Genomic DNA, 25,100 nt, shown 5'->3' with positions numbered 1-25,100 from the left:
CCTGTGGATACATCTTCCACTGGCCACTGGAGACAGGTGCCAGCTTCATCCCAGTAGATACATCTTCCACTAACCACTGGAGACTGGTGTCAACTTCATCCCAGTAGACACATCTTCTGCTAATCACTGGAGACTTGTGCCAGCTTCATCCCAGTGAATACATCTTCCACTGGCCGTTGGAGACAGGTGCCAGCTTAATCCCAGTGAATGCATCTTCCACTGGCCACTGGAGACAGGTGCCAGCTTCATCCCAGTGAATGCATCTTCCACTGGAAGCTAGAGACAGTCGCATGCTTTATCCCAGTGGATACATCTTCGACTAACCACTGGAGACTGGTGCCAGCTTTATCCCAGTGAATAAATCTTCCACTGGCTGCTGGAATCAGTTGCCAGATTCATCCCAGTGAATACATCTTCCACTGGCAGTTGGAGAAAGGTGCCAGTTTCATCCCAGTAGATACATTTTCCACTGGCCGCTGGAGACAGGTGCCATCTGCACTTCACTTGCTGTCAATCTTTCCTCTCACTCCAGTGAGGTAGGATCGCACTTCACTGCAGAACTGAGGCTCTGCTGCTGACCCAGAAATGGCTTCATTTGAAGAAGGCAATAAGTCAAAGGGCCAACTCATCCACAGCAGCTGGATGTAGAAATAACAAAGCTGCTAATTTGGTGGAAAGTGCAGGTGAATGAATTGATGAACGATTTATTATCCAATGCATGAGCACAATATACAGATAGAGTGAGTGTCTCCCGCCTATGCAGAACACTCCAGCAGTTTAAGCCTACTCTCTTTTAAATTTAGATATCCAGTACAGGTCCAGGCTATTTCAGTGAACGTCTGTGCCGCCCAATTACCCCACAACCCTGGTATGTTTTGAAACAGTGGATGGAAACCAGAGCCCTCGGAGGAAACTCATTACAGGGCAGTGCCAGATTCGAACTCCAGTCGCTGGCGTTGTAACAGCGTGGCACTAACTGAGCTGCCTTAGCCCAGCACCAAGAGAGAAAAAGATAATTAAAAAAGAGAAAAGAAACTATATCACTTTAATTTTAATTTAGACATACTGCATAGCAACAGGCTATGCAGGGAACAGCGGGAAGGGGCTTTGACCAGGGTGATGGGGGACCTTGATGATGTTGGCTGCCTTCTTGAGGCAGTATCTCACAGAGACAGGAGGTCAGTGCTGCTGATAGTCCTGGCTGTGTCTCTCCCTTAATGGAGACTTCTGCCTCCTTGAGCACCCGCTTTTCCACGTGGCAATAAATTCATTTGATCTTGAACCCAAAGTCAGGCATCTCATGCAGAAGTGAGATGTCTAATAGGGCAGCATATCAGTGTAGCGGTTAACACAATGCTGTTACAGCGCCAGAGATCGGGACCAGGTTCTGTCTGTAAGGAGTTTGTATGTTCTCCTCGTGTCTGCATGGGTTTTCTCCAGGGGCACCAGTTTCCTCCAAACATTCAAAACCTACCAGGGGTGTAGGTTAATGGGGTGTAAATTGGGTGGCATGGACAAATGGGCCGAAATGGCCTGTACCATGCTGTATGTCTAAATTTAATTAAAAATTAAAGATCTGTTATTTGCATTAGCATTGCCTGGTACCCCTTGCAGTCAGAGAAAGTGAAGCTAAAGAGGGTCTCCCCAGAGTCACCGTGCCCATGGATTCGCCCCCATTGCTCCTGTAAACTCTGCAGCCGCACAAGACTCCTGCTCAGTTCCAAACATCGGCAATGGGAGCCCAGATCCACGATGAAGAAGGCTCCAATGACCAGAGCCCTTTGGGAACCCTCCTTGCCCTCAGCATCCTCTCAAGTCCCAGTTCTAATACCTGGTTTCCCATAAGCCAGTCTCCAGCAGCCTTGTGATGCACTGTGGTGACAGTAAGCAGACACAAGATTCAATGACTGAACAATAGGCTTTATTCTACTTAGGGTTAGGGTTAGGTTTATTCTGCTGTAGTTAGCTGCAACTCCGTGTGACTGACCTCGAGGGGCCGGATGTGGCTTATATCCTGGCAGATGATTGGCAGCCGACGAGGTGGGGCTTGATCTGTTCAGGTTGGCTGATTGACAGCCGGCCAGGTGTGGTCTGTCCTCCGGTGCTCTTCCTGCAGGTACACAGGTCGCCCCCTGCAGTAGGCTAGTGGTGTACCACCACAAGCCCGCAGACTGGTGTGTGTCCTTCGACCTCAGGTTGCCAGCAGCCTGTAGTCTGTGGGGTTTCCTCGCCCGCAAGTTGTCAACAGCTCGCCACCTGTGTGTAGCCTCAAGCCACAGAGCTCCTCACTGGTCGATCACCATGGTCACTGTTCTCATCTCCTCTGGTTCTCCTTCTCGATTGGGTTGGGGGGGGGGGGCAGGTGATCTACTTGTTACTGGTTAAGGCGGCCTTTGATGTGCAGACCTTCATTAGTTGGGGAATTGAATTCAAGAGCCAGCAGGTAACGCTGCAGCTCTGTAAAACTCTGGTTAGACCACACGGTATCTTGTGTTTGCCTCTTGTCGGCTCATTACAGAGAGGATGTAAAGGAGATTTACCAGGATATTGCCTGGATTGGAGAACATGCCATGAAGCAAGGTTTGCAGAGCCAAGGCAATGAATGAGAGGTGGCTTAACACAGGTATACAAAGTGACAAGGGGCACAAAATTATGAAAACCTGCAAGTTTTTTACTGGAGTGACAATAGCAAGTACCAAAGGATTTCTGTTTAGGATGAGTTTAGGGGAAACATTGGAGGTATGTTCAAAAGACTCTTAGATAGGCACATGGATGTAAGAAAAACAGATGTGAGGGAGCAAAGGAGTAAATTGCTGTGAAGTAGGTTTACATAGGTTGGCACAGCATCGTGGGCTGAAGGGCCTGTCCTAAGCTGGAATATTCAGTGCATTCAGCAGCCACAGAGAGAAACGCAATGCTGAGTGACTCTGACCTTCTCTTCTTGGGTCCCTTCCCTTTATGGGAGTACGCTCCAATCATGTGACTTTTCTCTCTTTTTCGTAGAAATGTAAATATGACAGCTGCAACTGCGATAAAAATGAGGAATGCATGTGTGCTGCTATATATTCCTACGTCCGAGCTTGTGCGAGCAAAGGGATCATGTTGACCAACTGGAGAGCAAATGTGTGCAGTGAGTAAGCTCTTTGGATTTTCATTATAGTGTGGGTGTTGAATTACTATTATAAACCAATGTCGTGTTCAGTTTAACAGGAAATAGCTAATGCACTATTCAAAACCCTCTGAACCAACATATTTGGACCTCTTTCATCATCCAAGATTTCCATGCCTTGTCCCTCCTTCACACTGGAACAACTGGTCCTTAAACAACCCCTACTTGACTGATATCACCTGCTCCTAATTAACTCCCCCCAATTCCTGTCTAATCCTAAATAATTTGCCCTTTCCCAGTTTCACACTTTTCCCCAAGGTTCAAGCGTATCCTTTGTCCATAACTACCTTGATAGTTAAGGAAGGGTCATCACGATTTCCACAATGCCCTCCCACTGAAACTCCATTTGCTTGGTCAGCCTAACTTGTCGTCACCTTTGCTTGTCGTTCATACCATAACGAGAGAGAATTTCTCCAGGACCATGGAGCAGATTTACATGAATAGGAGATAAATATTAAGTCTTAACACAATAAAAATCCATGATATACTAGCACACATATGTTCTAGGAATTGAGGAGCCTGATGGCTTGGGGAAAAACTGCTGCACAATCTGGACATAAGGGCCCGAATGCTCCGGTACTTACTTCCAGATGGTAGAAGGGAGAAAGGTTTACAAGAGGGGGTGTGAGAAACCCTTCACAATGTTATTTGCCTTCCACATGCATCATGGTAGGGAAAGAGACCTCAATTCCAATTCTGGCATTGACCCCTTCTGGGTTGGACGATCTACACGCTGGTTCCAGAAACCTTCCTCTATTCACTGAACAAATTAGTTCCAGTCAATATTGGGGAAGTTAAGGCCTAGCACTTCTTTTTGCAGCTTCCTGTGATCTATTCCTCCTACACCCAATGACTATTGGGGCACTATTTCTCTGATATTTTAAGTTCAATTTTTAAAATTTTATTTACAACACAATAGAAGCCGATTCTGGCCACTCGTGCCACTCATTTCCAACCCCATACATTTTGAAGGGTGGAAGGAAATCTAGAGCCCCTGGGGAAAATCCTTGCAGTGCACAGATAGAACATACAAACTCCTTGCCAACAGCGCCAGATTCAAACCGGGGATGTGCTAATCCTGCTGCCCTGACCCCTCTAGTTATATACAGTATTTGGTAAATTATATCCTAAAATAGTACCTACGGCTCCTAGAACGCTTCCACCAGCGTTGTCTCCGCTCCATCCTCAACATCCATTGGAGCGCTTTCATCCCTAACGTCGAAGTACTCGAGATGGCAGAGGTCGACAGCATCGAGTCCACGCTGCTGAAGATCCAGCTGCGCTGGATGGGTCACGTCTCCAGAATGGAGGACCATCGCCTTCCCAAGATCGTGTTATATGGCGAGCTCTCCACTGGCCACCGTGACAGAGGTGCACCAAAGAAAAGGTACAAGGACTGCCTAAAGAAATCTCTTGGTGCCTGCCACATTGACCACCGCCAGTGGGCTGATAACGCCTCAAACCGTGCATCTTGGCGCCTCACAGTTTGGCGGGCAGCAACCTCCTTTGAAGAAGACCGCAGAGCCCACCTCACTGACAAAAGGCAAAGGAGGAAAAACCCAACACCCAACCCCAACCAACCAATTTTCCCCTGCAACCGCTGCAATCGTGTCTGCCTGTCCCGCATCGGACTTGTCAGCCATAAACGAGCCTGCAGCTGACGTGGACTTTTTACCCCCTCCATAAATCTTCGTCCGCGAAGCCAAGCCAAAGATATCCTAAAATAGTAAGGCACCAGAATGGTCCCCTACCACTATTCGGGGCCTCAAACAGCAGACATGTACTGCATCTGGTTGAGGACTTTCGCTCTGACTGCTACAATAACAGTGACCTCCCAATGGCCAACCATTTCAATTCTACATACCATTCCAACACCAACATGTCTGTCCATGGCCTCAGGAACTGCCAAACTGAGGACACCTGTAACTTGGAGGATTAACACCTTATATTCCATCTCCAACCAGATGGCATTCATGACAACTCCTCCATTTTCTGTTAACCCCCCTCCCCCAATCTCTCTCTCTTCCTATCCCTCCTTTTCTCCAGCTTTTCTCCTTCCCTTTCCTCTCAATTCACAGGGATACCCCCATACCCTATCACCTCAGATTTCTTCTCTTCTAACCTCTCACCTGTCCACCAATGACCACTGTTGCACTCCCCCTGTCCCTTCCTCCCTCCTCTCCTTTTACCCCTGCTCCCTACCCCTACCTTTTAATTCAAGAACATGCCTGCTTATGGAGTGGCACGGTTAGCACAACACCAGCGGCCCAGGTTTGAATCCAGCACTGTGTGGAAGCAGTTTGCGCGTTCTCCTTGTGTCTGTGTTGGATTCCTCCAGGTGCTCCAGTTTCTTCCCACCATCTAAAACCTTCTGGGGACTTCGGTTAATTGCGGCATTTTGGTGGCATGAGCTCATGGGCCAGAAGGGCTTGTTACCGTGTTCTATGTAGTAGTAGAAATGAGATGTTTCCCCGAGACTGTGGTGCTACATAAAACAAATACAGATAGCAAAACAGCATAAGGACAGCAGCACCAGGTCCGAAGAGGCTGCTGCGAGCGAGTGCTGCACCGCCATCTTGGACCTTTGCCGCCACTATATCCCTGCATGACATCAAAACATCACAAAAATAAGCTAATTCTTTTGCACAAAACTCACATTACACATAGACTACTTGAAATATATGTAAAACAATGCCACAATACAAGGCCAGGCCATGGTTACAGTAAAGACAGGGTGGAATATGACTTTAGATGTTTAAAATGTCCACTAGCTCAAATTAAGTGACTGTACTCTAGGTCCAGAGAGGCCGTTGCAGGCTTTGCCATACCACCAGCTTCGGCCAGTTTTAGTGGCATCTGCTGGACTCAGGACGTTCAATGACCGCCAGCTTTTAGGGGCAACCACCTTATGGTTCGCAGTCTCTCGAGGTCAAAAATTAAATTTAAAAAACAACAGTTTTTGCTTATATCTGATGAAGGGTCTAGGCCCTTTACTTCTTAAGGATTCTGCGTGACCTGCTGAGTTTCTCCAGCACGTTTATGTGTTGCACAAGGCACCAAAATTCTCATCCTATTTGATTTCACTAATTCATTTATTGAGGAATTACTCTGCTTTTGGTGAAAGATGCTTCCATTTGAGACCAGAATACAGTGGGAGCATCATCACAGTCTCACCTCACTGATCCAGGTACATTTCCAAATCCACAATGGACAATGTGAATTGATGAGGGGTAAACGGAGAATTAATTGCAAGTGGGCTTTTTACCACTGAGGTTGGGTAAGACAAGAACGAGAGGACCTGGGTTATGGGTGAAAGGTGAGATGTTTTGGGTGAACATTATGGGGAACATCTTCACGCAGAGAGTGGTGAGAATGTGAAATGAGCTGTCTGCCAAAGTGGTGAATGCTGGCTCGATTTTGACGTTTAAGAAAAGATTGGATGGGATTGGATGGAGGGCTATGGACTGGTTTCAGCTCAATGAGACTAGGCAGAGTAACAGTTTGGCATGGACGAGATGGGCCAAAGGGCTTGGTTCTGTGCTGTGGTGTTCTATGGTTCTCTGGCTCTATGCTACACCTTGAACACCATAGGTTGCACAGAGTGAGAGGGAGGTATTCAGGGACAAAATCTTGATCAGATTGAAAGGTTTTAAAATGCATTTTCAGAGAAGGTAAAGAGGAGGAATGTTTCAGAGAATAAATTCCAGAGCTTACAGACGAGTTAGCTGAGGCATTACCTGCTTCTTCTCATTGTAAAAGATGAGGAGAGACATATAGCTCAGTCTGGCCATGAGGTACACTGATCACCTTCACCATCCTCGGAGTGAAGCAAATTCTGCCTCAGATCCTCTCTGCACCTTCTACCCCTTACATTGAACTGATAATTCTTTGGTTTCATGCATCTCCAGTAAGGGGGAAACTTTCTTATTGTCTAACAGGAGAGCATTTAAAAAAAAACTAGGAATGCAGAAATGGCTTAAATTGCAACACCTCTGTGATCCAAGAAAGATTCCCATACCAGAAAGGTACAAGACAAGTCAAAGGTATTACTGGCCTGGAGTTGAAATGAATGAATTAGTGTAGGTTCTGCTTGCTTTTATTTAATGTGGATTTGAGTGTACAGTTTGAGGGTGAAAAATAATAATCAGATTGAAAGCAAAAACACAAAAATGCTGCAGGAACTCGCCAGGTCTGGCAGCGTCCACAGGAGGTAAAGATATATAACCAACATTTTGGACCTTATCCAACCACCATTGCAACTGCCATCAGCTCCATGCAGGCTTCAAACAGGCTGTTAAAGGAGCCCGCAGTCATTTATTGGAAAATTCGGGGTCTGGGCCCAAGAGAACAGTGTCTATCTATGCATGCCAGCAGACACGAGGAGTTGTAGGCTGTAGAGAAGCAGAGGATTGGTTTAGGGCACCAGGAAATGCAGACACCTTCTCTCATTTGAGGAGGTGACCCATGGGACAATGATCATGGCAGCAGACCAGCGAGGGGCGCTGAGGCTGAAGAGCATGCATACAGTGGGCTGTTGGTGACTCGAGGTGAGGAACTGCTGGAGACTGCCTCAAGACTGGCTGAAGCGAAACCAGGTATCGGAACCAGGACTCAAGAAGATTCTGAGGGTGCTGGAGGGTTCCTGATCATACCAGAGGTTTGCATCTGGAGTTTGGATTGCTGATACTTCGGCTGCCTTGTGATAGATTAACGGAAATTTCCTGTAATTTCACACTTTCTGTTCTAGTCATCGTTGCGGCTGAGGATGATGGACTTCGTTCCATTGATCCACAAAGTGAAGATGCCTGTGCATGTATTTGTTTAACGTGGACTTGCTGTTGCACTCCAGGAAACACATGATACTTCACAAATCAACTAACTAGTTCCAATGGCCTGGAAACCTCAACGATTGGAGCTGATAGATTTGTTGAAGCCTTTGACCGCCTTCACAGGCGTTGAGTTTGAAGTAACTTCGTCGACCTATTCCCCATTGAGGACTTGGTTGGATTGTTCTTTGTCAGGGACCTCACCCTGGAACTTACCGCCATGGGTGGCCCTACCAGGAGCATAGCATTGCTCTCGGGATCTCAGGACCACACAAGCTTCTCCACGTCAACGAGGTGGCAATCCATGGAGAAGTTCTGTTTTATGACATTACAATAAAATAATCTTGAATCTTGAATCTAAACCCTTCTTCAAGCTATGAGCAAAAAGCAGGCTGCTGCGTGAATAAAAAGTCTGGGGGAGAAGGGAAGGAAGGCAGGGGGAGGAGGGAAAGAAGGCAGGGGAGGAGCGCAGGCCAACAGACAAAAGGACAGGGATAGGAGGATGGGAGGGGAAAGGTGAGAATGGATTGTGGGAAGAGGGTGGCTCTAAATACAGAGCTGGAGGAAAGGAAGGGAAAGGGAAAGCGAGAGATCAACATTTTATTTCTCCTTTCCTCTTGCTAAATAAATATAGGGGAAGGGGAGAGGCAGAGGGTGGGGGAGTAGGGGGGCCAATGGAAACTGGAGGAGTCGATGGTAATGCCATCTGGTTGGAGGGCTCCCAGACAGAATATGAGGTGTTTTTTTTCTCCAGTTTGTGGGTGGTGTCATTCTTGGCAATGCATAAGAGGAGGGAATGGGGTGGAGAATTGAAATGGGTGGCCCTTAGGAGATCGACAGAGCAAGTTGTTTCTAAACCTGGAAGCACCGCGATGTTAAGGCATTTTAGCACAAGAGCCCCTTCAGTGAAATGATTCATGATCTATCATACAGTTTTTAATGTGAACTAGGTTTTACATTTCTTAACTTCTTAGACAAAATGTTTTCAGGTTCCTACACCAAAACCTGCCCGGAGACACTGATATATGATTACAACATGACGAGCTGCAGGCGCACATGCCATTCATTGAGTGAGAAGGACATTACTTGTGGAATCCAGCATGTACCGGTGGATGGATGTGGCTGTGGTGAAAAAACATACATGAACGAAAAAGGCCGATGTGTGCCCTCATCCAAGTGTCCGTGTCTCTATCAGGGCACACTCCTGAGTCCCGGCGAGATTATCCGAATGGGAGACACGCATTGGTAAATTAAAGTCATTACAAGTTTTGCAACACCTAAGGTGATTTGAGAGTGCATCCACAATTCCATTTCCTTTTCTTTCACAGTGCATGTCACAACGGAAAAGTCCACTGCATTGCATTCCAAAGTAGGATGATGAGTAAGTCCTCCCCCGTTATTAGTTTAAACAGTGATATTCAAATATATTACATGACCCTAATAAGTCTTCATGTTTTGCAGGTTGTGAGCCACATATGACCTATCTTAGCTGCAACAGCACAGAGCCAGGCTCAGTAGGGGCAGAGTGTCACAGGACCTGCGGGAACCAGAACTTGGAATGTGTGAGTAAACATGATCTAGACATATAGCATAGTAACAGGTCCTTCTGGCCCCCAGGCCCAATTACACCCAATTGATCTACAACCCCCCGGGAGGTTTTGAAGGGTGGGAGGAAACCAGATCACCTAGAGGAAACCCACGCAGACACGGGGAGAACGGAGAAACTCCTATGGACAGCACCAGATTCGAACCCGGGTCACCAGTGCTGTAATAGCATTCTGCTAACTGCTACACTAACTGTGCAACCCGAATACTAAACGGACCGAGTACAGTCACAGAAAGAGCTCCATATTTTCATTATTCTAATCTGCTCCACAAAACACGTTAAAGACCACAATACAATTTAGTGCTATTCAACCCCGAGGTCAATTTGAAATATTCTATTCCTGGCTTCAGGGTCTAAACTTTATTATTCACTCACAGGCTGAACCAGCATTTAATTTCCCATCCCTAATTGCCCTGTAGGAAGTAGTGGAAAGCTGTCGTCATGAACCGCTGCAGTCCTGGAGGTGTGGGGGTCCTCAGGGTGAGGGAACGAGTTCCAAGATTTGGACGCAAGTTACAGGGAAGGAACGGCTAAATATTTCCAAGTCGGGATGATGTGTGAGGCCTGGAGGGGCAACATCTAGGGGTTCCCCTGGCCCTTGTCTTAGTTGATGGAGGGTTTAGAAGGTGTTGACTTGGGAGCTTTGGTGAGTTAGAGCATAGAACATTACAGAACAGGACTGTTCAGTACAGGATTCAGAATTGGTTGCCTTGGATTCAGGATTGGCTTGTCTGTAGAAAGCAGAGTAGTGGTGGATGTAAAGTATTTTATCTGGTGGTCAGTGATTAGTGGAGTTCCGCAGGGAGTTCTGCAGGGACCCTCTGGTCTTTGTGATTTTTATCAATTACATGGATGAAGATGTAGAGGGATGGGTCAGTGAATTTGCTAATAATACAAAGGCTGGAGTCCTGGATGGAGCTGAAGATTGTAATGGGTTCCAGCAGGATATAGACAGGATGCAGAGTTGGACGGAAAAGTGGAAGATGGAGTTCAATAGGGGTAAGAGTGAGCTGATGCATTTTGGAAGGACTAACTTGAAGGCAGAATATAAAAAGTAAAACACAATTCTAGAGAAACTCAGCTGGTGAAATGACGTAATTTATATAGAAAGATAAAGATACATAACCAACGTTTCTGGCTTGAGACCTTCACCAATGGATGCTCGGGAGGTGCCAGAACAGGATGGGGGGGGGAGGTGAGGACGGAGAGAGGAGGAACATGGACCCAAGGGAAGGAGGTCAGAGGGAAGGCACAGCAGTGAGGGGGTGGAGGTGTGGTTCTGTGAATGGAGAAGAAAGGGAGGGGGAGGGAAAGTAGGTTAGCAGGAACATGAGAAGTTGATGTTAAAGCCATCCAGTTGGAGAGTGTCCAGACAGAAAATAAAGTGTTGTTCCTCCGATTTACGGGTGGTCTTGGTGGGATATTACATGAGGCCATGGACAGAGCATGGGAGTGGAGCGCAGAATTGGAATGGTTTGACCACTGGGAGATCCCTGTCACTGATGTGGACGGAGCAAAGGTGCTCAGTGAAGCGATTCCCCCAGTCTGTGTCCAGTCTCTCCCTGTAGAGAAGGCCACAAAGGGAGCACCAGATGCAGTAGATCACTCCCGTAGATATACAAGTGAAGTGTTGATTCACTTTAAAGGACAGTTCATGGCCTCACATGGTGGTAAGTGAAGAGGTGTGGGTGCTGGTGTAGCATTTCCTGCGGTCACAGGGGAAGGTGCTGTGAAGGCTCATTAATGGGCATGAGAGAGTCATGGAGGGAGCAGTCCCGATGGAAAGCCGAGATGGGTGGAGAGGGGAAGATTAGTCTAGTTATGGAATCATATGGTAGGTGGCAGAAAATAAAGAGGATGATGTGTTGGATATGGAGACTGGTGGGGCTGGAAGGTGAGGATGAGGGAGATTCTGTTTGTTGTGTCTGGGGGGTAGAGAGCACCAGGGCAGATGAGTGGGAAATGGAGGAGATGTGGTTGAGGGTTTTTGGAAGAAGGCAGACAGTTTGAAAGATCTAGACTGAAAGACCTCATCTTGGGAGCAAATGCAGCGGAGACGGAGAAATTGAGAGAAGGAGCTAGGATCCTTGCAGGGGACAGAGTGTGAGGATGTGTAATCGTGGGAGTTGGAAAGTTTGTAATATATGTCGGTTGAAAGCTTGTCTCCCTAGATCGAGATAGAGAGATTCAGGAAGGGGAGAATGTCACCAGGTGAATTTGAGATCGGGGTGGAAGTTAGCAGCAAAGTAAATGAAGTTAACAAGCTCATCACAGTTGCATGTAGTCATTGATATACTGGAGGAAGAGTTGAGGGGTCTTGTCTGTGTAGGCTTGCAGCATAGATTGCTCCACAAAGCCCACAAACAGGCAGGTATAGCTGGGAACCAGCAGGAACCCATGGCTATTCCGTTAATTTGAATAAAGTGAGATGAATCAAAGGAGAAGTTAGTAAGGGTGAGAACAAGTTCTGCCAGGTAGAGGAGGGTGGTGATGGAGGGGGAAATGATGGGCTTTTTAGACCTTCTGTATGGGGGATGGAGATGTAAAGGGATTGGACACCCAGAGAGTAAATGGTCAAGTTCAGGGAATTGGAAGTCATTGAAGAAATGGAGGGCATGTGAGGTATTGCAGATGTAGATGGGGAGGTACTAGACCAGGGGAGTAAAGATGGAGTCGTGATGAGATGATACTAGTTTGGTGGGGCAAGACCAAATGGAAACAATGGGTCTACCCGAATAATTGGGTTTATGTATCTTGGGTAAAAGGTAGAACTTGGCAGTGTAAGGATGGGAAACACTGAGATTGGACACCGTGGGACAGAAGTTATCAGAGGTGATGAGATAATGTTTGGAGACAGTGGCTTGATGAGCTGTGGTAGGGGCCTGTGGGAGGGGTAAGTAGAAGGAAGTGCCTGAGAGCTGTTGTCTGGCCTCGGCAAGGTAGGGATCAGTGCACCAGACCACAACTGCACCACCTTTGTCTGTGGGGTTGATAGAGAGGCTGGGATTGTTGCATAGAGAGGAGGGCAGAGCATTCAGAGGAAGTAAGATTAGAATATGAGGGGAGTGGTGAAGTTGAGACGGTTGATGTCAGCGGCAATTGGAAATGAAAAGGTCCATTGTGGGCATCCGGCCAGGCCATGGCATCCAGGAGGAAAAAGAAGGTCTTGGATGGGGGAGTGGAGAGTCACGGCCTGGAGACAACTCATTTAGGTGTGGGCGGAGGAGGACAAAGGTAAGACCTCTGCTGAGGACCATGCAAAAGGTCAGAGGGGATAGTAAAGACTAAGCAGGCATGAGAATGGGAGCTGGTGTAGAGGGGAAGTAGAAGGTTAGGGAGGTTAGCGGGTAGAAATGGAAGGTCAAGGAGTGGAGGTGGAGGGATGGGGAAGTCAATGGAGGATGGGAAGGTTAGGGAGGTTGGAGGGTAGAAATGGAAGGTCAAGGAGAGGAGGTGGAGGGCTGGGGAGGTCAGTGGAGGATGGGAAGGGTTAGGGAGGTCAGAGGAGGATGGGAAGGGTAGGGGAGCTCAGGGGGTCAATGGAGAGTAGGGGAGATGCAAGGGTCTGTGTTAAAGGGTGGGAATGAGGAGTTCAGAGGGGGATGTGGGTAAGGTAGGGAGAGGTGTAGGGGGATAGGGGAAGTTAAGGAATAGTGGTGCAGAGGATAAGCCTGTAGGACCATGGTGTGCTTGCATTGTCTGGAAACTCATGATGAGAGTCGCCGTTAGAAGCACCAGTCTTAAGGCAGCCAGGGTCCAGATGAGAATTCATGGCCAAGGTGTCAGGAATTCGAGAGGGTGGCTCGGGCTCAGACTGGATCAGGGACCAAAGCTGAGGGAGGTCTGACTGGTGGGCAGCCGTGGGCTAGGTGGGAGTCAGCAGCTGAGGTGTCGAGAGCTCCGGTGGGGATTCGGAAAGGTCCAAGATCGAAACCTGCATGGCAGGCCGCCGAGGGAAGTGAGCTTGCTATCCTTGATGGAAAGCGTGGAGCTGGCGGTTGTACACATGAATCTGGTGGCAGATGAAGTAGAGGATGGGTCTGTTACAGGCCATGGCCAGCAAGGTCCGGAGCTGCGGCAGCGCAGGGCCAGTTAGCTGCTGATCCCTCCGCATCACGTTTTACTCCTTGTAAAGCAAAATACATGGCAAATGGCAGGATGTTTATCAGTGGGGAAGAACAGGGGGAATGTTGGTGTCCAAATCCATAGATCTCAAGGTGGCCATACAGGTAGATCAGGTGGCCATACAGGTTGATAAGGTGGCCATGTAGGTTAATAAGGTGGCCATACAGGTTGATAAATTGGACATGCCAGTTGAGAGTCAGTACCTTTGCCCATGGCTGGAGCAGCAAATTTCAGAGGATATCTGTACAAAGTGTTGGGAGGGAAGTTTAGGGGAGATGTCAGGTGTACATTTTTTACACAGAGAGTTAAGGGTGTTTTGCCAGGGTTGGTGGTGGAGGCTGGAACATTAAAGCATTTAAGAGGCCCTTAGACTGGCACGTGGATGAAAGAAATATAGAGGGTTATAAGTTTTGGAGGGTTTAGCTGTTTTTGAGATCATATAGGTTGGCATATAGGTTGGCATAACATTGAGGGCCGAAGGGCCTGTACTGTGCTGTTAAGTTTTATGTTCCAATGCAGGCCCTTTGACCCATGATGCTGTGTTGACTTACATAAATCTCAGCCCTGAAATGTCACCCTGTGTAAATCTACTCAACAATCCAACCCTTCCCAACCTCACACCTATAACAATCGATTGTTCTCATGTTCATGCGGCTGTCTAAGGTTCTTTTGAATGTCCTTATTATACCAGCCTCCAGCACTGCCCCTACAATGCATTCCAGGCACCCACCACTCCTCTGTGTATGAAAAATCCTTATTGTCACCTCCACTGAACTTTCCTTCCCTCACTTTGTTGCTGCATTGTATGCTGTAGCCGCTACCTCCTGCCCCTAGTGTGGTGGTGTGAGTAGATGGAAAGCCAGCTTGTTCCAGGCATTCACCTCTCTATAAATCTTTCATAGAGGAACCCCATCAGCCTGGTCGTACCCTCTTCTGACTCCTACCTTCAGCCAGAAGTACAGAAGTTTGAAGTGCAGCGCATCTCTGTTCAGGAACTGTTTTATCCACTTGTTACCCTGATCAGGCTCTGCTCCGACTTCACAAGAGGACTGTCTGCACCCTTGCAAGTCCCTTTTCTTTTGTACCAGGATGATGTAAATATTTATTGTTGATTTTCTGTATTTGTTGTCTCTTAATTTAATTCAGTGTAACTGTTACATTCATTTTGTATATACCTGTTTTTTGCAGCAGGTAGAAATTTCGGTGCATATGTCAATTGTATAATGTGGATGTCAATTCACCCATTGTCATCATATGTAAAAGAAAACTTGCCCCACACATCTCCCTCAAACTCCTTTCCCCCTGCATTAAGTGTGTGGCCTCTTGGGTGGGACATTTTTACCTCGGGATAATAGATTTGGCCTGTCCACCCTATCAAAATTTTATAAATGTCTGTCAGGTCTCTCCCCCCCACCCCACCCCCCGCCCACTCCCTCCACCAGCCACTGATGCTCTAGAAAAAAACAAGCCAAGTTTTTTCAATTTTCCCTCACGGTTCATGAGCTCTAATCGAAACAGCGTCTTGGTAAATGAGTTCCATACCCTTTCCAAAGCCCCTATATGTCTCCTGTAATGGGGCAACCAGATTTATACACAATCTTCCAAGTACGTCCGAAGCAAAATTTTGTTCAAGCTGAAAATTAACTTTTTATACTCAACTCCATCTTTTGACCTTATAGAAGACAACTAAACAACAGTTATAGTTATAGAATGTGGAATACAATAAGACGAAGGAATGCTTTGGGAATCTCACGTGTGAGCCCTTTGGTTCCACCGGGCTCCAACCGCTCAGTCCGACAGCTGTCAGCTCCGACGGTGGTTTTATTTAAAATTAAGATGGTGGTGCCTATGATTGGCAGCAGTCACGAGGGGCTGCAGACTCCAGCGAAGGAATGGCGCAGGGAACCAGTAAACAAGGAGACCCCCACCCCACCCTGCCACCCAGTTTGAGAAGGTTAAACAGAGGAGAGGACCCATGGGACAGTGACCATGACAGTGGACCAGTGAGGGGTTCTTCGGCTGTGGGTGACTTGAGGTAAGGAACCCACAAAGGCTGTGGGCTGCTGGAGACTGCCAAGAAACTGGCTGAAGAGTTCCCAGGTATCAGAACTGGGATGTGAGGGGGTACCAAGGGCACTGAAGGGTTCCTGATCGTGTCTGAAATTCAGATCTGGAGCTCAGGCTGCCGATGGTTTGGACTGGACTCTGTGCGGCTGGAGGCAAGTCCACGAACCCTCGGTGACTCTGGGGAGAACCCTCTTTTGCTTTTGACTCTCTTTGACTGCAAGAGGTTCTTCAGGCAATGTCTGCCGATGGTGAATCTGCCGATGGTAAATCTGCCGATGGTGGATCTGCCTATGGTGAATCTGTCTGCCTTACAGTGGACAAAAGCCAATTTCACGCAATATGACACTGTTTTTATTACTTGACAATAAATTGAATCTTCAATCTTCAGTCTGGTTCAGACGTTGAAGCCAGGGGCAGCAGCGCTGGGATGTGCAGAGTTGAACACTCAGAAGGACAAAGACACATGTTCTAAATGATAATGATAGTGAAGAATTTATTGTCAAACACATTGTACAATGTACATCCGCCTGAAATTATTACTTGCTGCATCCAAACAGGCACTTATCAAGAAAAAAACTGCAAGAGTAAACCAAAGGAATTAACTTAAGAGAGACAATAAGTGCACAAGATAAATAATAAATATTCACAGAAACCCTAGTGTAAAATAATGACTTGTAATAGTCTTGCCGGAGCTGTCCCTGATCAGTCCTCTGACCAGGGGAGGTTGAAAAGCCTGAAAGGAACCGTTCCTGAGCCTACAGGTGCTGGTCTTCAGGCTCTGTACCCTCTGATCGATCGACCCCATGTGTAGGAGGAAACCACGCGACCACAGACCTCAAACTCCTTACAGACAGGGCCGGATTCGTACTGGGGTCGCTGGCACAGTGACAGCATTGAACTAATTATGCTGCTCTATTGGATCCTAATTTGGGCCTGTTTCTTGGTTTCTCCAGTACAGTGAGAAGTGCGTGTCAGGTTGTGTTTGCCCTGTGGGACTTCTGGATGACGGCAATGGAAATTGTGTGATGGAGGAGAATTGTCCGTGCACGCACAATTCTTACCCTTACCCGCCAGGGAGCAGCATCAGAGTCGACTGCAACACTTGGTAACTTTATATTATAGATGGTCACTGAATATTTCAGAAACCTAAAAACCGAATGGTGAAATTACTCTTTGCTTGTGCAGAGTTAATTTTTATATTATTTAATTTAAATTTAGATGGTAACAGGCCATTTCGGCCCATGAGACGGTGCCGCACAATTACACCCAATTAACCTACAACCCTGGTATGTTTTGAATGGTGGGACGAAACCAGACCCCCTCCCCCCCCCATGGAAAACTCACACAGTCACGGAGAATATACAAAATCTTTCCAGATAGCACGAGATTTAAACCCCAGTTCCGATCGCTGGCATTGTGCTAACTGCTACACCAACTGGGTATTCAGTATGATATTTTAGAAACTGGGGAGGAGATCAGTTTTAACCATGTGCTGAAAAATGACCATGAGAATAAGAGCAGAGAACACAGACACCGTGATACGGTGTATTGGCTGTCGCTGCCCAAGGTGGACATTCTCCATGGATCCCTTTTTGCATACACCTTGGTGCAATGTCCACCCATACACACAACCATAGAACATTGCGGCACAGAAACAGACCCTTCAGCCCATCTAATCCATGCCAAATTATTATTCTGCTCAGTCCCATTGACCTGCACCTGGACCCTCCATACCCTCCATACCCTCCATAGCCCTCCCATTCATGAACCTATCCAAATGTTTCTCAACTGTCTACATTGAGCCTGCATTCACCAGTTCAGCTGGCAGCTCCATCCAGTGTGAAGAAGTTCCTCCACATGTTCCCATTAAACATTTCACCTTTCACCCATAACCCATGACCTTCCATTCTTTCTCACCCAATGTCAGTGGCAAAAGCCTGCTTTCATTTAAACTTAATTTTCTACAAATCTCCCCTCATTCTCTGACACCCCAGGAAATAAAGTCCTGACCTGTTTAACTTTCCGTGTAACTCAATTCCTTAAGTTCTTACAACATTCTTGGAAGAGGCTCCGATAGTTCGGTGGATAGAACATTGGTTTTGTTAACCAGGGTAGTGAGCTCGTTCCTTGCTGGGGTCTCATTTCTGTGATGAGAACTGGACAAAGTGGTGACTCTATCCTTCTCATGGTAGACAAAGTTAAAGAATTTCATGTATGTTACATTCTGAATGTAGTATTTACGTGTCAGGGATGGAACCTTTACCTTTAAAATCCTTTCTGCACTCTTTCAATCTTCAAAACTGCACCAAATAAATAGCTTGGGATGTCCGTGCTGAGAATACATGTGGATGGATTCCTGCCTGCTCTCATAGATAATTGCAAGGCCACTGCTGCCCTGGATTGCAAACTTTAAAGCCTGACTCACTTGTAGTGAGCAACGCAGAAGTGCCAGCTGTTACAGGCACTGCAGGCAGTTAACACCAGGAAATGGACGGCTCACGATGCAAAGTGAATTTACTTCACCCGCATGTTTAAGTTCAAAATTAATTACCATTAGGGCATATCATAGAGGTGTATAAGGTGGTGAGAAGCAATGATCATGTGAATGGCCAGAAGATATTTCCCAGGGCTGAAATAGCTAACACAAGGGGGTGTAGTTTTAAGGTGCTTAGGAGTAAGTTCAGGGGGATGTAAGAGGTGGGTTGGTTGATGGATGGAATGGGCTACTTGTGGTGCGCTGTTAGACAGAATCAGACACACACAAGGTAAAGACTGAACAACAGGCTTTAATCCATAAAGACTTCCACAGAGCCAGGCTGGTTGTGGCTGCAGCAACTCTGAATGAGGCCTCGGGAGGTTGGCACAGGCTTATATCCCAGAGGGTGATTGACACCCGACTGGGTGGGGCTTGATCCATTCAGGCCAACTGATTGGCAGCCGGCCAGGTGTTGACCTGTCCCCTTACACTCCTGCAGGTACAGAGGTTGCCCCCTGCAGTAGACTGGTGGTGTATCACCATATTCACCCCCTTCTTTAAAATTGTCCCGGGGCGGGGGCAGTAACAAGGAATAACACCAGCTATGTACATACAATATTTACAGGTTGAGACGATTCGGCGGCCGCTGGGGTCTCTGTGACCATCTTAGGACTGGCTTCTGGTCACTGGTCAGAGGGGAAGTGGGGGGGTTGGCAGCAGGGTTGTGTGTGGCTGGTGTGATGTCACGCAGAGGGGTAGCCAGGGGTCCGTGGTCATCACATGCGGGACGTATTGAATGGGTGGGGGGGCGGATTCGTCTCATAAGGCTGAAGTGGACCCCTGGTGGTCAAGGAGACCCTGTGTGCACAATAGTTGCATGGGGACGGGGGTGTATGCCCGGTCAGCGACGTCCTGGATTGGAGGGTGGAGTGGTGCCAAGTCCCTGGTTGAGACGGTGTCCTCCCTGCTACTGCCGAACCTAATGTAAGCGTAGTTATGGTTTGCATGAAGGAGGAAAACCTGCTCTAGCAGGGTTTCAGTCTTGTCTCAGGGATGTGAGCCATGCTGGGAGTGACATTCCAATCGCCGAACTCCTGGGGAATGAGAACAGATGTTCATGAGGGGTCTCGTTGGTAGCAGGCCACAGCAGTGACTGAATGGCATGTAGCGCCTCGGGCAGGGCGTCCTGCCAGTACTCCATGGCCCACCCTTTTGACCTGAGAGCCAGGAGGACTATCTTCCAGTCCACCCCATGCTTGCATTCCACTTGCCTCTTGGGTAATAGCTTGTCGTGCGACTGGTCGTGATACCCCTCGCTATCAGGCTCATCGCTCATGAAACTAGACCCTCGGTCGCTGTGGATGAAGGTGGGGTAGCTAAACATGGTGAAGATCTGCCACAGGGCCCTGATGACGGTGGCCATAGAGGTGTCCGTACAAAGGATGGCGAAAAGGAAGCGTGAATACTCGTCCACTATCGTGAGGAAGTAGACGTTTCGGTTCGTGGAAGGCAAAGGCCCTTTGAAGTCTATGCCAAGATGTTCGAAAGGCCGAGTAGCCTTTACATCGTGGGCCTGGGGGGGTCAGAAGAAGCAGCATTTACATTCCGCACAGACCTGACAGGCCTCGGTCATGTCCTTGACGTCCTTGATGGTGTACGGCAGATTTCGGGACTTAACGAAATGGTACAACCGGGTGACAACCACATGGCAGAGGAAGTCATGCAATGACTGCAACCTGTGAGTGTGTGTGCTTTTGTATTTGTGTGTGTGTGTTTGTGTGTGCATGTGCATGTGTTTGATGTGTTTGTGTCTGTGTCTGTGTGTTTCTGCGAGTGTGTTTGTGTGTGTCTGTGTATGTGTGTTTGTCTTTTTGTATATGTTTTGTGTGTGTTTGTGTGTGTCTGTGTGTGTGTGCATGTATTTGTGTGTACGTGTTTGTGTGTGCACTTTTATGTGTATTCTTGTGTGTGTTTGTGTGTGTGTGCATGTGTCTGTCTGTGTGTGCATGTGTTTGTGTGTGTTTGTATGTGTTTCTGTGTGTGTGCGCTTTTGTGTGTATTTGTGTGCGCATGTGCATGTGTGTGCATGTGTTTGTGTCTGTGTGTTTGTGTGTGCTTGTATGTGTGTGTTTGTGTGTGTCTCTGTGTGTGTTTGTGTGTGTCTGTGTGTGCATGTTTGTGTCTTTTTGTATGTGTTTGTGTGTGTTTTTGTATGTATTTGTGCATGTTTGTGTGTGTGTTTGTGTGTGTTTTTGTATTTGTTTGTGTATGTTTGTCTATTTATGTGTGTATCTGTGTGTGTGTTTGTGTGTGTGTGTTTTTGTATTTGTTTGTGCATGTTTGTTTGTCTATTTATGTGTGTATCTGTGTGTGTGTGTTTGTGTGTGTGTGTTTTTGTATTTGTTTGTGCATGTTTGTTTGTCTATTTATGTGTGTATCTGTGTGTGTGTTTGTGTGTGTGTGTTTTTGTATTTGTTTGTGCATGTTTGTTTGTCTATTTATGTGCGTATCTGTGTATGTGTTTGTGTATGTGTGTTTTTGTATTTGTTTGTGCGTGTTTGTCTATTTATATGCATATCTGTGTGTGTGTTTGTGTGTGTGTGTTTTTGTATTTGTTTGCGCATGTTTGTTTGTCTATTTATGTGTGTATCTGTGTGTGTGTGTTTGTGCGTGTGTGTTTTTGTATTTGTTTGTGCATGTTTGTTTGTCTATTTATGTGTGTATCTGTGTGTGTGTTTGTGTGTGTGTGTTTTTGTATTTGTTTGTGCATGTTTGTTTGTCTATTTATGTGCGTATCTGTGTATGTGTTTGTGTATGTGTGTTTTTGTATTTGTTTGTGCGTGTTTGTCTATTTATATGCATATCTGTGTGTGTGTTTGTGTGTGTGTGTTTTTGTATTTGTGCATGTTTGTTTGTCTATTTATGTGTGTATCTGTGTGTGTGTTTGTGTGTGTGTTTTTTTGTATTTGTGCATGTTTGTTTGTCTATTTATGTGTGTATCTGTGTGTGTGTTTGTGTGTGTGTTTTTGTATTTATTTGTGCGTGTTTGTCTATTTATCTGCGTATCTGTGTGTGTGTTTGTGTGTGTGTGTGTTTTTGTATTTGTTTGTGCGTGTTTGTTTGTCTATTTATCTGCGTATCTGTGTGTGTGTTTGTGTGTGTGTGTGTTTTTGTATTTGTTTGTGCGTGTTTGTTTGTCTATTTATGTGCGTATCTGTGTGTGTGTTTGTGTGTGTGTGTGTGTGTGTTTTTGAATGTATTTGTGCGTGTTTGTTTGTCTATTTATGTGCATATCTGTGTGTGTTTGTGCATGTGCTCGCTCATTGTGTGGTTCAGAGAAACACTTTTTCATCTGATTGTATATGTTCAGTCAGATGATAATAAACTTGAACTTGGAAAAAAGGTGAACTTTCATTTCAGGACAACTGAATTTTAGACTTTGATCCTTGAGGTAAAAAACCTTTAAAATGAAATATAAACCAAATTTGCCTTGCTCTAATTAATCCTGGGCAACTATAGCCAATACCAGAGGTCGTCTGTTTCAGGTGAGTGGAGGAAAGTTTTGTGGAGCTTCCGCACCTTAACCCCCACCATGCCCACCGCCCTGCGATGTCAAAAGGGGGCCACGGCCTGGGGACTGGCTCTACAGGTGGAGGGAAGAGACGTCACAATCCTATCATTCCACCAGCTCATTGGTCCTGAACCCCGCCACCGGACCCTTTGATGGACGGACCGAGCCCGGCCACCAATTGGAGTGGGGGGTGGGTATTGTGTAAATGAACGGCCAAGGTGAGCGGCAGCAGAGGGTTCTGTGTGTCTCCCCCTTCCCACCCCCATCTTGTCTTCCCCTGGAAACAATGTAATTAAAGGTAAACACTAATTTAAAGAAAAGCAGATAGATCCCCTGTTATTTCTTCCACAGAACCCCTAGGCCTTTCCATGGAATCCCAGGGCTCCACAGAACCCATTCTGGGAAAGACTGATCTAACCCTTGCCTACCGCACACCTATGAACCTCTACTAGTCTTTCATCCATGTTCCTGTTGTCTTCTGAACGTCCCGATTGCACCAGCCTCCACTACTACCACCCCCTCCTGGCAGTGCATTCCAGGCACCCACTATTCTCCAATGTGTGATCAACATGGCAGGAGTCTTGAGCTCTGTTTTTTGATTTCCTCTCACTTGTGTGATGTGCTCCATTTCTCATTAGCTCCTTTTCCACTGGCATCCCAGTTAATTGGTTGAGCAGTGTCCCGGGATAGGGAGCCCTTTGTGCCATTTCCACTGGGCCACCCTTAACTGGGACACAACTCATCCCCGGGGACTGGAGTGTTCTACCTTCAACTGGAAATGGGTTACTTTCTGCTGTCCCTTTTCCACTGGTTTTATCAGCACGCCGGCATCGGCAAATGCCTGGAATATGAGTAGTGGTAGAGCCGTCATTTGACTCCGGCGTCTGGACAGTGCTCTTTTTCCACTGGACCTCAATAATTCTGGGACAGGATGCCAGTGGAAAAGGAGCTATTGACTGTCAGTGCAAAGGGTGCCACTGGAACTAACCTGCTTCTGCAAGATGCAGGAGCAGTAGAAAGGGTAGGTCGAGGGGAAACCCATTCATTGGCGCGACTCATGCAATCACAACAACTTAGATTTGGCGCCTTGTGTCTCGTTAAAACAAGTGATGGTGTGCCACTTCAGCATGGGAGCGCAGCGGGGCTGCCCGTGCATGAGCGACCATTAGTACAGGTAGGTTGTTCCCCTGCACATGGGTAGGGGGAGAGGCTTTCTCTGGGAGTTGGACGCTTGATTTGGAAATTAGAGGTGAGGAAAGCGGCCACAAGAGCCTTGTGGCTGTGGGTTTGGGTTTGACAGTGGATGCTGTCTTGACCCATCCTGAAACTGAAAGGACAACAAAAAAGTTATTGAGAACCACAAAAGCCTGCCGATGCTGGAATCTTGGGCAGACAAAGAATTGGTGGAGGAATTGCACAGGTCAGGCAGTATCCGTGGGGAGAAATGTTGAATTTGGGGCAGAAGAGCAAGTGGGGACTGGGGTTCAGGGCAAGGGGGACCCTTGGTCTCGGACTGGTGTCTTTTCAAGCGGTAATACATCTCGGAGCTCCAGATGGGTAGGGGTGCACAATAACTTATTTGGGGGCTTTATGGTCTACAAATGCCACCCCCCCCCCCTCACTATGATGCCAATCCTGTATATATACCAGTTCTTTTAAACTGTAATGGGCGATTGGGGTTCCGTGATTGACAAGTGCTCACAAAAAGCGTTCTTTGAGCTCAAAAAGTTCGGGAAGCCCTGGGTTAGATTGTTGTGGAGTAGGTTTACATCGGCCTGGCACCACATTGTGTACTGAAAGGAACTTGCACTGTGATGTAATGCTCTATGTTCTATGTTGTTTCAGAGAGACCTTGTGATTATTTTATTGGTCTCAATTTCCTTTGCTTAATTTAGTGTGTGCCAGAAAGGAAGTTGGAGCTGTACAGATATTCCTTGTTTTGGAGCTTGCAGAATATATGGAAGTGGTCACTACATTACATTCGATGGCAAGCGCTATAATTTTGAAGGCGAATGTGAATATGTTGTCGCCCAGGTGAGACTCCCACTGTCTTGTCTGCAATGGTATGATAAGGTCACCCTGTGTGTAACCCACAGCCCAGGAATAAGCCCTTCATCATATCCATCTGCACCAAATAGAACTCTGTCTACATCCCTGCACATTCAAGCCTCTTAAACACTACCGTAGGATCTGTTTCCACTACTGTTCCTGACATCTCATTCCTGGCACCAACCACTCTCTGTGTACAATTTTTGATACTTTAACCCCCCCCCGCCCCAACTTAAATGCATATTCTCTGGCGTGTAATGCTCTTACCCTGGGGGAAAGATTCTGACTGTCCAACTCATTGATGTCCAAGTTCACTAAGCCTCTTACCCTCTAAACCAGACAACAACCTGCTGGCCGCTCGTCCCACACTCCCACTGCTCCCTTTGTGAAGAGTTCCCCCTTCATGTTCCCCTCAAATTTTCTCCTTTCACCCTGAACCCATGTCCTCTGGTTTGTATCTCACCCATCTTCATTGGGAAAAACAGCCTACTTGCATTTACTATACCCCTCATAATTTTGCAAGCCTGTAATAAATTTCCCCTTATTCTTCTAAACACAAGAGAATAAACACCAAACATGTTTTACCTATCTCTGTAATTCAGTTCATGAAATCCCAGCAACATGGTAGTGAATCCTAGTAAATCACCGTCAACATTTATGTCAGAGAATCAAGCAACTGAAGAACAGCCCCTTTGACACTAATCTTTTTTTTAATTTTCCCCACATTCTCGTGAACTCCCCCTAAATTCTCTACACACTGTGGGGGGGGGGGGGTGATATAAAATGGTGAAATAACCCATCAACCACAGCTAAACCAATCACACTTAGAACATGGAGCATTCCAACACAGTCCAGCCCTTTAGCCCATAATGCTGTGCCGATCTAAGTAAACAGAATCTGCAAAAATCGAACCCTTCCCTATCTCACACACATAAGCCTCCATTTTACTTTCATCTATGTGCCGATGAAAGGCCTTCTGAATGCTTCTATTGAACCAGTCTCCACCACCATCCCCGGCAATGCATCCCAGGCACCCACCACTCACTGATGCCTCCCACAAACTTTCCTCAACATACCTAAAACCAATGTCTTCTGGAATATAGAACCATAGAACACTGCAGCCCAGAAAACAGGCCCTTCTAGTCTGTGCAGAAACATTACACCGCTAGTCCCACTGACCTGCACACATCCTATAACCCTCCAGACCCCTC

At 46.9% G+C, this 25,100-nt stretch overlaps 1 protein-coding gene across 1 annotated transcript in view; it reads left to right on the top strand.

Annotated features, from left to right (window-relative positions):
• LOC138755183 (mucin-5B-like) overlaps window positions 1-25,100 on the top strand; it is a 143,584-nt gene that overhangs the window by 38,072 nt on the left and 80,412 nt on the right. The window contains exons 18-23 of the mRNA XM_069920689.1: window positions 3,004-3,130; window positions 8,985-9,240; window positions 9,324-9,376; window positions 9,457-9,557; window positions 16,747-16,898; window positions 23,736-23,874. Coding sequence (XP_069776790.1) covers window positions 3,004-3,130; window positions 8,985-9,240; window positions 9,324-9,376; window positions 9,457-9,557; window positions 16,747-16,898; window positions 23,736-23,874 — 828 coding nt within the window. The remainder of the gene's footprint in view (window positions 1-3,003; window positions 3,131-8,984; window positions 9,241-9,323; window positions 9,377-9,456; window positions 9,558-16,746; window positions 16,899-23,735; window positions 23,875-25,100) is intronic.

This window comes from Narcine bancroftii, chromosome 1 (genome assembly GCF_036971445.1).
Source record: "Narcine bancroftii isolate sNarBan1 chromosome 1, sNarBan1.hap1, whole genome shotgun sequence".
NCBI lineage: Eukaryota > Metazoa > Chordata > Chondrichthyes > Torpediniformes > Narcinidae > Narcine > Narcine bancroftii.
The sequence above is the reverse complement of the archived record's forward strand: the minus strand, read 5'-3'. Positions and strand labels throughout refer to the sequence as shown.